Here is a 15,282-nt window from a genome sequence, read left to right on the forward strand (position 1 = left end):
CTTAAGGTAGTGGGACAGGTAGATAAGGTGGTTAAGAAGGCATATAGGATACTTGTCTTTATTAGCCAAGGCATAGAATATAAGAGCAGGGAGGTTATGATGGAACTGTATAAAATGTTGGTTAGGCCACAGCTAGAATATTGCGTGCAGTTCTGGAATCCATATTATAGGAAGGATGTGATTGCACTAGAGAGAGTGCAGAGGAGATTTACCAGGATGTTGCCTGGGCTGGAGAGTTTTAGTTGAGGAGAGATTGGATAGACTGGGGTTATTTTCCCTGGAGCAGAGAGATTGAGAGGGGACATGGTTGAGGTGTATAAAATTATGAAGGGCATAGATAGGGTAGGCAGGAAGGAACATTTCCCTTTGGTGGAGGGATCAATAACCAGAGGGCATAGATTTAAGGTAAAGGGCAGGAGGTTTAAAGGGGATGTGAGGAAGAATTTTTTCACCCAGAAGGTGGTGGGAATCTGGAACTCACTGCTTGAAAGGGTGGTAGAGGCAGAAACCCTCATAACATTTAAGAAGTATTTGGATGTGCATTTGCGATGCCATGGCATACAAGGCTATGGGCCTAGTGCTGGAAAATGGGATTAGAATAGTTAGGTACTTGTTTGGCCGGCGCAGATTCGATGGGCCGGAGGGCCTTTTTCTGAACTGTAGACTTCTATGACTCTATGCACTGGCATTCTGCACGTTATATTGATGGTGATACGCAAGGCTACTCGTTTCGATGACATGGATTCCAGGATTTTTGCAGGATGGCATCCCATGAAAATCGCACATTGATGACGGATAAGTGATTGGGAGGAGAGGGGCAGCATCAAAAAACTAAGTAGGATTTACCCTAAAATCCAGCTGGGCAAGTTTACTGTAGGCTGGCAGTATAATCCAATCACATAGCCATGGTTAATACCGCAGTACAAATGGAGTAGTTGCTGCAGCGTATTGCCCAGAGAGGTAATCTGGCTGTAGCTGTAACACAATGAGCCTCCTCCCGCCTCGCTCTCCCAGCACACCGCCGGCCGCGCGCCATGCACTGCGGCTGCGCGCAACACCAGCTCGTGCAAGCGGCCCGCGGCTGCGCCCTGCTCCTCCTTCTCCTTCGGTAGCATCCGACCGCAGGCCCTGGCTTCTTCCTCCGCTATATCTGCCGCTGCTTTAGACATCATTGAACGGATGCCAGGGTGACAGGGACACGCTTGTCACTAACACGCATTATGCAATACCGCAAACACAAACTCTGTGTAGCATCGGCCACCATCTCCTCAGTTTGGTGATTAACGGAAACAGCGTCATGATGTCAGCTCCTTCCGCCTTCAGGAGTATGCGCAGTGGCTGGCGCACGTGCGGCAGTTCCACGCCACGTTTGCTGGAGTGGGTGTGCGCGAGTGGAAGGTATACATTGCTGTGTATGGTGAAGGCAAAACTGACTGCCTTCATCGTTATTACAGTAATTGACAGCAACTTCTGCCGTCCATATATCTTCGGCTAAATGTGAAATCCATCCAATATTGGGAGTATTCTATAGGCTTTCAATTAGTGGAACAGATTGTCACAAAACTATAATAATTTTCATATTACTGTGGTTTATTGTGAAGTAGGTTTATGGGTGTGAGTGTAGATGGTTCTGTCTGTGATTTAATTAGAGTCAGGCTACAAACTTGAAATTATCAAAAGAAGTTAGGGATAAAAGGCATTTTAAATGCTACTGAGTAAACATGGATGAGATCTTAGCATGTAATGTGTGAAGGAAATTTGCATTTTTAGATACATGAAAGGGCTGTTTGGGTTTCAAAGGGATGGTAGGATGTTTACAACTAACAAGATAAATGGAGCAAGGTTATTGTGTTTATTTTTCCCAAAAGGTACTGACCATATTGACAACATGAAAGATTTTTATATTATGGGAAAAGTAACGTTCCAAAGACACACAGAACAATGGAATTTACAGAATAAAGAGAGAGATAAACATATATAACAAGGAATGAAAGGCTATGTTGGGGCCATATAAGAACTAAAAGGAGTGTGTGAAATAGCCTTGGGGGAAGCCTCCAGCCATGTTTGTAAAGGTCTGCTGTGCCCAGTAACTAAAAATGGAGAAAAGGCCTTTGGAATTCCACTGTTGGGTGGGTGCTGTGGTAAATGTGCTGGCCTTGCAATTTAAATTTAAAACCTATTTTGGACTGTTGCCTTAAAGGAGGGGTGTAGATGGGTGTTAGTTTAATTAGGAATTTTGGGATGTGTTATAATAAGTAACTGTAATCTTATGTATTTGTTTACAATCTTTTATTTTGTTAATAAATGTTTTAATTTTGTTTTAAAAATCTCTAAAAGTGTTAGTGGACTCATTACCTCTGAATTCAGTTAGTCTTCTCGTAATAAATACAAATTTGAAAATCGTTGTGATGGCATGGGTCAAGTTTCCCTTGTGGATTTGGTCTGTCTGGAACACATCACCTGCCATATCATAACAAAATTGGGGTCTCTTTGAAATTCCTTGATTGGTTTGGAGTTGGTGAATCTTAAGGCTATGAGTACAGGAAGAAAATTAAACTCAGGAGTTGGTGTTGAGGGATTTTAAAGTGGTGAGACTGCAAAAATGGCTTTATTCATAGCTAAAACTTTTCTGGGAGTAGGTGACGTAACTGGTTTACAGAAGGTATCTAAGGGTAAGTTAGCAGAAGAGGCAGATAAGTTGCAATTGAGGTTAACTGTAGGCGCAAAGAAAGCAGACATAATTGAAGTGATAGCACAGCATTTGAAATTTGAAGGGGTACCTTACACTAGTGAGTCACAGCTGGAGGTAGTGACACTTCAGTTACAAATGAAGAAGCTTGAATATGAACAAGCAATGGAAATGAAAAAACTGGAACTGGAGGCAAAGGAAAAGGAAAGTGAAAGGACATTTCAAAGGGAGCAAGCAGAAAGGCAGAAGAGAGCGAGAAAAGAGGTAAGGGAATTGGCACTGAAAAAATAAGCAATGGAGAAAAGGGAGAGGGAGAGAGAATATCAGCCTAAAAAGCTGGAAGTTAAAAAATAGAGATCTCCGATGCTGAGGGAGGCTCTGACATGGAAATGATCACTTCCAATCTAAAGCCCAGTGGGGAGATGTTTAAATTTGTATAAGCTCTTCCGAAGTTTGAGGAAAGGGAGGGAGAGGCGTTCTTTATTTCATTTGAGAAGATAGCTAAGCAGATGAAATGGCCACAAGAAACCTGGATTTTGCTTTTACAGTCTAGGTTGGTAGGTAGAGCTCATGAGGTTTATTATTCCCTGTCAGAAGTAGTATTGGTGGATTATGGTGCAGTAAAAAAGGCTATTTTGAGTGCATATGAGTTAATTCCTGAGGCATACAGATGGAAATTTAGGAATAAAAGGAAATAGCCTGGTCAAACTTATGTTGAGTTTGAGAGTAAAACAAAGTAATTTTGACCAGCGGATACAGGCATTAAAGGTAGAGACAACATATGCGACTCTTGGAGAAGTCATTCTTTTAGAAGAATTAAGATTCAATTCCTTTGTTAGTGAGAACTCATGTGGAAGAACAGAGGGTTAAATGGCAAGGCAAGCAGCAGAGATAACTAATTATTATGAATTAGTTCATAGATCAAAACCTTTTCTCATCATTAAATCAGAGAAGGATAGAAAGTGGGAAGATGAAAGGAAGGTAGTCAAGGAATAGTAGCAGCTGGAAATTCTCAGGAATTTTTTCTTTAGATTGAAAAGGAAGGTGCTGAGGGTAGAAATGACGCTGTAAAACTGAGGTGTTTTCATTGTAATTAGGCTGGGCACATGAAGTCAATGTGTTTGAGGTTACAGGGAAAATCTGTTGCAGTAGTTTGAATGCAGGAAAGTTCTGGAAATAAGAGTACTGTGGATTCTGAGATCCAGGTACAGGTAAGCCAGTAGTTTGTGTACAGGTAGAGCAGGTGATGAAGGCGAAGGCAGATAAGGGGGCAAAAGCTTGTTTTGTTGCTGGGGATAAAGTGTTAGTTTTATTAACAGTATTGGGTGAACCATTAAAGGCAAGGTTTAGTGGACCTTACAGAATTGAAAAGAAACTACATGCAGTAAATTATTTAATGAATACTCCAGATTGAAGCAGAGGGTGTGTCATGTAAATATGCTTAAAAAGTACTTTGACAGGGAAGATGACCAAAAGGAGGTATTGGTGGTGGCATGTAAAAGGAAAGGGGTAGAAATTAAAGATTCTGAAATTGATTTTCCTCTAATCAAATTGGATAATGAGGGGGTACTTAAAAATTTTAATGTAATATTGAGTTACCTTCCAGCCAAATGTCAGTGATTTGGAGAAGTTATTGCAGTCACACAAAGCTATTTGTGGGAATAAGCTGGGGAGGACAAATTTAGCTACACATGATGTACATATGGGTGATGTAGTTTCAATAAGGCAACATCCTTATAGATTAAGTCCAGCAAAATGATAAGTACAGGAAAAAATCAAATTCATGCTTCAAAATATCATTGTCTAGTTGCAGTAGCTGGAGTTCACCTTTTGTGATGGTACCGAAGCCGGATGGAACACCATGTGTGGGGATTATCGAAAAGTGAATGCAATGACGAAAGCAGATTCATATCCTATTCCACGGTTTGAAGATTGCATTAAGAAAGTGGGACAATCAAAGTTTATCACAAAGATTGACTTGCTGAGAGGATATTGGTGTTATCGGAGAGACCAAAGGAAATGTTGGCTTTTGTAATGCCATACGTACTATATTAGTTTAAAGTTATGTCATTTGTCATGAAGAATGCACCAGCAACATTTCAAAGACTGACAAAGTAATTGCAGGACTGAGCAATTGTGCTGTTTATATTGATGACTTGACAGTTTTCAATCAAATGTGGGAGGAGCATTTACAACATGTGAAATAACTGTTTGATTGACTGCAAGAAACTAATTTGATGGCAAACTTGGCTAACAGTGAGTATGCAAAAGCACAAGTTACATATCTAGGCCATACCATTGGACATGGTAAGGTGACTCAGAGATGTGAAAGTAAAAGCCATAGAGAATTTCCCCATACCTACAACAAAATGAGAAGTTTTGAGATTTCTAGGCATAAGTGGATTTTCAGGAAGTTTGTACCAAATTTTAGCAGTGTGGTTGCCCCATTGGCTGAATTATTAAAGAACAATAAGTTTCAATGGACACAGGAGTATCAGAATGCATTAGACAGTTCAAAACTGTATTGAATACGACACCAGTTTTGCTAGTACCTAATTACGCCAAGCAATTTAAATTGGCAGTTGACACAAGTGATGTAGACATTGGTGCTGTACTGTTGCAAGAAGGTAAAACTGGAATTGAGAAACTGATAGGATATTTTTCATAAAAGCTGAATGTACATCAGAGAAGATATTCAACCATCGAAAAAGAGATCTTGGGTCTGGTGTTAGCATTGCAGCATTGAGGTTTATGTTGCAAGCAATTCTTCAGAAACAATTGTTTATACAGACCACAATTCATTAAAATTTCTGGACAAATTTTGAGACAGAAGTGCAAGACTATTCAGATGGAGTTTATTACTGCAACTGTTTAGGTTATACATGTGGCTGGACAAGAAAATTTAATTGCAGATGCATTGTCGAGAATTTAAAGCTCAAAGGAAACTGGACATTTAAAACCTGGGCACTGGACTGAAATGACCTCTGTTGATACAAAGGATTTGTATATATTGCTATGGTAATGCATGTACCTGGTAATGTAATAGTTTGTTTATATAGATATCTATAGTGAGTAATGTAAGATGGGTTGAGAAAATGAAGCTGTCTTTTAAAATTGACAGTTCATTTTTCCATGAGGATGGAGGTGTTACAAAACTATAATTTTCATATTATTCTGGTTTATTGTAAAGTAGGTTTATGGGTGTGAGTGTAGATGGTTCTGTGTGATTTAATTAAATTAGAGTCAGATAGGCTGCAAGCTTGAAATTAACATAAGTTAGGGATAAGATGCATTTGAAATGCTAATGAGTAAACATGGATGAGGTCTTAGCATGTAAGGTGTTAAGGAAATTTGCATTTTTAGATGTGAAGGAGTTTGTGTTTCAAAGAGATGGTAGGATGTTTACAACTAACAAGATAAATAGGGCAAAGTTATTATGTTTATTTTTCCCAAAAGATACTGACCACATTGGCAACATGAAAGATTTTTATATTATGGGAAAAGTAAAGTTCCAAAGACATATAGAACAATGGAATTTGCAGATTAAAGAGGGAGAAACATATATAAAGAGGAATGAAAGGCTATGTTAGGGGCCATATAAGAACTAAAAGGAGTATGTAAAATAGCCTTGTTTGCAAAAGTCTAGTGTGTCCAGTAACTAAAGTTGGAGAAAACCCTTTAGAATTCCACTGTTGAGTAGGTGCTGTGGTAAACGTGCTGCCTTGCTATTTAAATTTAAAGTCTATTTTGGACTATTGCCTTAAGTGGGGTGTGTAGTTGAGTGTCAGTTTAATTAGGAATTTTGGGATTTATTATATTAAGTAACTAATTTTATGTGCTTGAAATCTTTTATTTTAATTGTTTTAGAGATTTTGAAAACTAATTTAAAGGTGTTAGTGGACTCATTACTTCTGAATTCAGTGCCCAAATCTTCTCATATTAAATACAAATTGTAAAACCATTGTGATGGCATGGCCAGGTTTCCCTTGTGGATTTGGTCCATCTGGCACACATCATGTGCCATGTCATAACAAGATGTAGAGGAACAAATGTGTCCATCAGAAAGGAGTTAAAAACTATAGAGTAACGATAACAGGAGACTTCATCCACATATAGATTGCGATAATAGTAGTATAAGAGGCAGAAAAGGAGAAAGAGTTTCCTAACACTGGCTCAGACTTAACTAGAGTATTTAAAAAAAACTGGTTCAGCCTCAACTGGAATATTGTGTCCGGTTCTGGGCACCAGACTTTAGGAAGGATGCTTCACCGCTGACTGTAAAATCAAGGTCATAACTTTATTAAATTTCCATACAAAGCTAGTCAGGATCAAACTTGAAGACTGACAAAAAGCCTAGCTTCTTACCACCCCATCAGCCTACTTCTCAATCATGCAACACCAAGACAAAGGCCACTCAACTTGACATTTTTCTTTCTATCCTCCTTGTCTATGGATGTTCACCATGTCAAGAGTATTATGGAATGCTATTTATTTCCTAGCTATGGCTCAGTTGGTAACACTCACGGCTGAGTCAGAAGGATTTAGGTCCAAAAATCTAGGCTGCCAAAGAAGTATTGAGGGAGCGCTGCACGTTGGAGGTGCTTTCTTTCACAATACTTATTAAACCAAGGTCCTAAAAGATTCCAGAACGCTATTTCTTAGAAGAGCAAGGGAGTTATGCCTAGTATCCTGACCAATATATGTCCCTTGGTCATCACAAAGTTATATAGTCATTATCATATTGTTGTTTGTGGGATCTTGCTTTGTATAAACAGTGACAATTCAAAAGTGCCTCATTGGCTGCAAAGCAGTTTTGGATTTCCTGTGGTTGCAAAAGTTGCTATGTAAATGCAATTTCTATTTTGGATAGGCACAGTTCAACCAACACTAAAAGTTTGATAACACCCAGGACAAAACAATCTATCATGATCGTTTAAACTGATGGAGCCAATCACTCCCTTCACCACTAGCAGACTGCTGTCATATTACAATATCTACAGACTGTCCTGCAGCAAGCTGTTATGCCTTTTTGACAGCATGCCCAAACCTGCAGCCTCCACTTAAAAACAAGATGCACAGGAACACCATCTCCAAGTCACACACCATCCTGGCTTGGACATATAGGCCAGGATTTCCTGGTTGGCGAGCAGGGGGCGGAGCCCGTCCGCCGACGCATAAAATGACAGGATGATGTGGGGCAGAACTCCATGTTACCCCGCCCCATTTCAATTTTCAAGTCGGCGGGGGCTCAACTGAATCAGCTGTGTGCCCGCTGACCTGTCAATGGCCTCAGGCCATTGACAAAATAATTAATGTAATTAGTGGACCTGCACATCCAACTTTAAGGTTGGCGGGTAGGCCAGGAGCCCTGGCAGGCATTGGAAAAAGCATGAAACCTCATCCGCGGGTGGGATGAAGTTTCATGTATGTTAATAAATTTTTAATAAAAGTGAAACTGAAAGTGATGGACATGTCCCAACTGTCACATGAGGGGACATGTCAGGGAATTTTTTTTTTCTGTTTTCAATATTTTTTTAATGTGTAGCCGATCTCCCAACAGTGTCATGGAAACCTTTCACAATATGGACTGCAGAGGTTCAAAAACAAAAGTGGCTCACCACCTTCTCAAGGGCAACTAGGGATGGTCACATTCTAAGAATTGTTATGAATATTTGTAGCTGCCCACTGATGTGAGAGCACAAGGAGTCCCAAAACTGCAACTTTAGGTTCAACACAATACATTAATAAACAAAGCATGTTTTTATGATAAATGCTGATTTTTTTAATATAAAATTTCAAGACATACACCCAATTACACATTTCTTGTAGAAAAATCAATTTGATATTATACAGATACAGTGCCTCAAAATGGGCAACCTTGAGATCGATGATGTGCCGGATTTCGAGTCAGGCAGTTCAGGTGGGGTCAAGAGTCACTCAGAGCACGGGAATAGACTGGTGCACAAGCAGCAAAGGGGAAAACCAGTCAGGCACCACACAGTGCCAATGCTAGCCAAATTGTCCAAGTAAATTATTTATTTTACTCAATTAAAATTGAAGCATGGCACATTCTAAAAATGTCCGGTTTTGGAACAACTCTGGTTTACAGACAGCTGAATTTTAGATACTACTGTATTGCAATAGAACCTGGAAATCTAAATGGTTTTGGAATTTTATATTCTCACTAAGAAACATTTGCCCATGGAAAAAGCAAACTTGTATTAATTAGCATGTCTTTAAACCAAATTTCACAAGATATCTTAACACAGATCATATTTAAAATAAACAGCTAGAGAAAATACTGAAACCTGATGCATTTTGCATGGTAAATGTTTTCATTTATGAAATATAATGTAAAAAACAATATCATGAACTAGAACTCCAATACTTCCATCCTAGAACCTGGCATCAAACTGAATTAAATCTCCAATGACCAAAACAGATTCCAGATAAAAATAAACTTGCCTTTATACAAGAACCTTTTGCAATCTCAGATCATCTCAAAGCATTTCATAGCCAGAGTTACTCTGAAGTGTAGCAATTTTATCATGTAAGCAAATGTGGCAGCTAATTTACCCACAGCAATGCCCTACAAATAAAAAGCGAGATAAATTATCAGTTCTTTTTTTGTTATTGGTTGAAGAACAAAACTGAAGTGCTAATTTAGATATAAAAAACTACAAATGATGCAAACATAAGTGTTACACATGCAAATGTAAACAAATTATTTTTCCTTCGCTGACCTGTGTATTTCAAACACTTTGGCAGAGATTTTGCAGAATGATTAGCATTGCCATCATTACGCCTCTGAAACATACAGCAACTTCTAGAGTATGCACGTGTACAGTTAAAACGGGGCAATCCATAAGAAGTTGCCGTCAGTGATTCGACCCTTCCCCTTAGGATGTGCTGTCGAAGTCCAATTCTAAATCAATAAATTGTCAAGAACTTCCTCCACCTTAATACTACTAGTGTAAAAACCCTTGAAAAGTTTACGCCTGTTGAATGAGGTGTAACTGGGTTTTTAAAAAGCTAGGTTCATAATTACTTCTGAACAACTTCACTGGCCATGGAAAACTAATTTTATTCCGGACTCCCAAACTTCACTAAGAAAATGTTTCCATATTTTTAACAAACACTGATATATTTAAAGTTTATGTCCTAATCTGTTTTCCTGTAAAATATTAAAAAGTGATGGATAATCAGTATAATGCCAAATAAAGAGACATGCTGAAGCTCTTCATCTTGCACACATCAAGCCAATTCGCAAGAATACCAACTGTAAAGGGAACAACAATTTAGACTGTGTGAGAAATATCCATTGATTGGTTGGCAAGTAGACTCTGATTGGTTGAGGCATTGCCATGGAGAATGCACCAAGGAACAGTTAACTGCCAACCTTTTGTTTAAATTCAAACCAGGCAGGTCGACTCTGATTGGTCAAGACATTGCCCTGGGGTATGAACCAGGGAATGACTGTTCCCCAAGGTTTGTTCAGTTGAAAAAGCGCAAAACATTGACATGCTCCTTCTGTCTGCCAAGGACAGGGCCTAAATGTGAATAGATGTAACTTCTAACATCTGTAAGTGAACTACACTTTGAGCCTGACTGAATCTTAAATTGGTTATGTGTACTTTTTAGCTCAGTCAGGATTGTTTAGCAAGTGCTGACCAATTGCAGAATCACATCTAATGTTAGACACAAGTTTTACAAACATGGGCTGGTTGGGTACAGTCAGTACTTTGTTTGCTGCGAACAATCAAAGGGACATGCTGTTTAATATGATCCGCTGCCAGTCATTGGGACGTACAGCCTACATACCTGGCATCACGCTGGCACTGAAATTCATATACCACATTACTCACTTGTGTGATAGGCAGAACGTCTTTTTCGCTTGACAGCAGCATCCTTTTAGTGGAGAATACCACTCATGTTGCTACTGCCTACTAGCAGCATGAAACGGCTAGCATCACCTGTTGCTCAATTTTTTGAGACACCTTACACTTCCAGGGTAATCTAAAATAGAGTGGGCACTTTTTGGGACCGAAAGTGGCATTCTTAGGCTCCTTCATGAATTTGCATGATAAACAGCAAGCAATGGTCTGATCAGGGTAGCCATTATCCTGCAGGATGGCTTTGATGGGCCCTATTTCGGCCTCAAGTTTGCAAGGTGAGCAAGTGGTTCGGGTCCTATTTACCAGGTTGCCAATAACATCAATCTTATAGCACATGTAACTGTAGGAATCCCAATGCATATATTGACCAGTGAAGGTAGGCTTGCGGTAGACAGTTGTAGAGAACCCACTGGCAGATTTTTCAACTAGCATGTTAAGGAAAGGGAGCTCATTTGACTGCTCCATTTCAAAGGTGAATTTGAGTGCAGGATGGAGCCCATTAAGCTGTAAATGGAAATTCTTACATGCAGATGCAGATTCAAGTATATTGGAAATAAATTGTTGTTCCCTTTACAATTGGTATCCTTGTGAATTGACCCTAATGAGTGCAAAACAAAAAGCTTTGACAGCATGCTTCTTTTTTCAGTAAATACTCAAGTTCTGTACTTCCAAAAAACTACATGATAATCAGAGTTTTTTTAACTTCCTGGTTTGCTGTCTGAGAAACCTTCAATATGATTGGCTGCTAAGCCTGCTTCATGACAGCACTGTTGCTGGTTGCCTGGAGATCCCACTTGATTTGGTGCCAGATTCAAAATAATGTCAGGGAAGGTGAAATCCACACCAAAGATATCAGTAGTTCTTTGTAGGTAGCTTTATTTGCTGTCAGTGGCAGGTACAATCTCTTCGCCAACTTATCACAAAATCTGAACCTTAATGTTTTTTATTTAAAATTCCCAAGTGGAACTGAAGAAGATTATTACTCAGAATCCAAAGGTCACAAATGTGCACAAACAGAAGTTATTCAATTACAAACTCATTCAAAACAAAGGGAACGTAAACATCAAACTGACACCACTGTAAAAGCAATGGATTTGGAGCTATACATTTATTTATGTAGGACAAAGAAACAATTTCAATTTTCCAACATGGATACGTCACACCTACAGAATACTTAACTTGGGGAGTATTGCCATGCAAAGTTATGGCTAGAAGATAAAAAAGATTGAATCGGTTTCGTTAAAAGTTATTTGAAGGTTTACTAGTTTCATCTTCTGTAACAATATAGTTAGTGTTCCAAAATAAAAGTTAAGTTACAATGTATTAAAACAAATGATGCACTGGTAGAAGTTCCAGAAATACAAATTGTTTTTACATTAAATCATCTTAATACGAGTTCCCAGTGACCAAGGAGGGAAAGTTAATTTTGTTTTTTTCTTACACTTGATTATGTCCAGAAAGGAATTAATGGAATCAATATGACTCCTTTATGTACATCTCCTGAAAGTTTTTTTTTGCTTAGACAGAGACAGGATTGCATTCTCAATGTGCTATGCATAATTCCATTAATTGGTATTCTAAACTACAAAAATACAAAAAACACAACTAATATACTACCAGATATTCTATAAAGTTAGAAGGACTGATCTTTAAAAATTGATGGCTTTTCCATTTTTAAACCTTTGTCAATTTAAGTAGATATTGAGCCAGGACAACCAGTCCAAGGTTTAGACGCAAAAACTCTAAATATACTGTAAACACTCAATGGATTGATGTACATATCAAACAAAAATGATAATTTGGCTGTAAATTCCTGTCAGCTGATTGCATTATATAACCTTTATTCTAGTGCTACATTACACATCATCATGCCCTTTATTACCCATGTGTCAAAAATCCACACAGCAAAATTCTCCGGGTTTAAGGGGGGGTTAAAGACAAAATTCAAGTGAAACCCTAGAAAGGTGGAAAAACACACACACACACAGATAGCACTGTCTGTTCAAGGCTACAACACACTTGTAATTTATGAATCGGATCTCATAAAACACATCCTGCATAGTTGAGTTCCTTCACATTAAACTATTGCAAGAGAAAGTGAATCATCTTTCATTCAATTAATTTGGAAATATTTTTGACAACAGTTGAAAACGTGTTTGCTCTTTGCAGTTGGAATGGTTTCCAACAACAGTAATTCATTTGGCGTTCCTCAAGAAACTCTACAATTGAGGAACACATTCTTACTTGCAATGTACCATGGAATGCAAACAGAATGTAATTGATGATGTTGATTTATGTATTCATAGTGTATATAATAGTGGCACAACTTATAAAAAATACAGGCATCCATGGAAACACCTACAGACTCAATCAATAAACCAATGAGAAAAGGCTTATTTATGGATGCTAACCAGAAAATAACAGAGCACCATTATGTCCTTATAGGGTATAGTCAAATCTGCAAAAAAAAATCTCAGGTGAATCACTCAGAACTATAAAATCAAAGTAACTTCACCATTCAAGCTCCACAGGATATTTTCCTGTGAGACAAGCTGTGCAGTGACCCGTTTGTCTAGGAGATTTTTTGTCATTTTCAGTATTATTTAGGATGGAATTTGGTCGCAGGCTCTTAATCCCCTCTTGCACAGCAGATACTAATCCATCAACGGAGAGATAAACCACACTATTTGCTCCTACAAAACACAGAAAAATAAGGTTTTAAGAAGTTTAGTATGGTTAACAAATAGTTGAGTCATTCGGCTTTTGGTATAATCAGAAGTGTTTAAATACAAGCAGCAGCACTTTTCAGAAAAAAAAAATCATAACAGTGCAAAAGCTAGAGAAAACTAATCATTCTCTCAGCTGAATCTATAAACATTTTATTCAACATATTATTAAATCGAGAAACAGAATGACACTCTCAAACCTAATGTCACATAAAATTATCATACTCAGCAAAAGAGAAATCTCAAAAGTTAAAAAACATAATTCCAACTAATAGGAATATGCATTACAGGCATTAGCCTGTTCAATAAATACTACACTCAAGATTAACTCAAAATTAAATGTTTGATTAAAAGTATCAAATGGTCCAGTAAAGATTCATTTTTGAGGCAACACTGGAGAAATTGTAAAGTGTCTTAACAGAATAAAATTCCACTATTTCCCTTCTCCAGACAGCTTACAAACAATTGATTGCTACCATGCAAGTTGATATTGAGCACCAAGAGCCAATTCTCCTTAAAACAAAGACACACATTTCGCTTACAACAGCAACCAACACTACTGAACTCAATAAATTATCTATCGTATACAAACTTGTAACACTAAATTTGATGATAGATTGATAGATTACTATTTGCTACTGTCTCATGTGCAAAGGTATTACATTTTACTCAAATTTCACCATCACACAGTATTTTTATGCACCCATTTATGTAATCCAGTATTGCTCACAAAGATTGGAATGGGGAGTAAGCCTTAGGTTACTTGCACTCAAGAGAAGACTTTGGTGGAAAACAATGGAAGTGCAATCTGTAATTTTCCTGATTAATTTTAATGGATAGAAAGTCAGTGATTGTACTCTCAAATTCCCACTATGGTTTGCTGAAACTGCTGCTCCCAAGTGGGAACATGGAATTCAGCTGTAGATGTACAGGCATTAAGGTGATAGAAAAATTGAATTAGACAAGATAATAAAGGAAGAATTAATCAGAATATGGGAAAGCCATAAAATGAAAAATTGCCAAACTAATGATTCAAACTAAAATCATGACATAAAAGCAATAACTGAAATGTGGTTGCAGCTAGACCCGGACTGGCAATTAAATATATCTGAGTATAAAACTTTCAAAAGGGACAAGGAGAGAAGAACAAGAGAAAGTATGCAGTATTAAATAGAAAAACATCATAGCAGATATAAGGATTTAAATTGAGAAGTAGCTCAAGTAGAATTCCTTTGTATTCAACTGAATTGCAGCAAGGGATCTTTTTCAACCCTTCTACCACATTACCTGGATTAGCAGTGGAGAAGAAATTAAGGATAATTGTAGACAGATTAAAGGGGGACGTATTAAAAAAGTGGTAAGAGCTGAAGAACTTTTTACATTATCTGAAAGTAAACTGGGATTGGGAACATGGTTATGGTGAGAAAAGGGAGGGTAATTTTGCAATATGCTCAAGACAGATTGCTGCTCCAATGAGAAAGGAGACACTACTTACTCTGGTTTTTGGTAGTGAAATGAAGAAAGGAGGCAAATTAAGGCAACAACTGGGCAACAGTGACCCTTATTAGGTTTAATATTAAGAATAGAAAAGGGTTAAGCTCAAATGAAACTTGACTGGAATAAAGCATTTTTAGACATTCTGATGAAGCAGTAAGGCACTATAAAAATGCAAGTAGTGTTTTAAAAGGAGAAAAACCTTAAGAACCAAAAGGGTAGATAATGGAAAAGAAAACCGAAACAAATTTACGTTAGAAAGCTACAAAACAGAGGATTAGAATGGTTCAGGAAGGAGCCTGGGGGAAAATTAGCAAAAATAAAAGGGACATGGGAGACTTATAAAGAAGGCAAAGGCACATGGGATACAGGGTAATTTGATAAGGTGGATTCAAAATTGGCTTAGTTGTAGGAAACAGAGAGTGATGACAGAAGGATGCTTTAGTGATCAGAAGCCAGTGTCCAGTGGCGTACCACA

At 38.0% G+C, this 15,282-nt stretch overlaps 2 protein-coding genes across 4 annotated transcripts in view; both read right to left on the minus strand.

Moving 5' to 3' along the window:
- Window positions 1-1,286, minus strand: part of aasdh (aminoadipate-semialdehyde dehydrogenase) — a 35,668-nt gene extending 34,382 nt beyond the window's left edge. For both annotated transcript variants that reach the window (XR_013577500.1, XM_078548186.1), the window contains exon 1: window positions 847-1,286. Coding sequence is in view for 1 of the 2 variants with exons in the window: in XM_078548186.1 (XP_078404312.1) it covers window positions 847-1,172 (326 nt within the window). In the remaining variant the exon portion in view is untranslated. The remainder of the gene's footprint in view (window positions 1-846) is intronic.
- Window positions 1,287-8,447: 7,161 nt separating this feature from the next.
- Window positions 8,448-15,282, minus strand: part of ppat (phosphoribosyl pyrophosphate amidotransferase) — a 57,189-nt gene continuing 50,354 nt past the window's right edge. For both annotated transcript variants that reach the window (XM_078548201.1, XM_078548209.1), the window contains exon 11: window positions 8,448-13,277. In XM_078548201.1, the coding sequence (XP_078404327.1) occupies window positions 13,096-13,277 (182 nt within the window). In that variant the 3' untranslated portion in view covers window positions 8,448-13,095. The remainder of the gene's footprint in view (window positions 13,278-15,282) is intronic.

Source organism: Cetorhinus maximus, chromosome 1, assembly GCF_964194155.1.
Source record: "Cetorhinus maximus chromosome 1, sCetMax3.hap1.1, whole genome shotgun sequence".
Taxonomy (NCBI): Eukaryota; Metazoa; Chordata; class Chondrichthyes; order Lamniformes; family Cetorhinidae; genus Cetorhinus; species Cetorhinus maximus.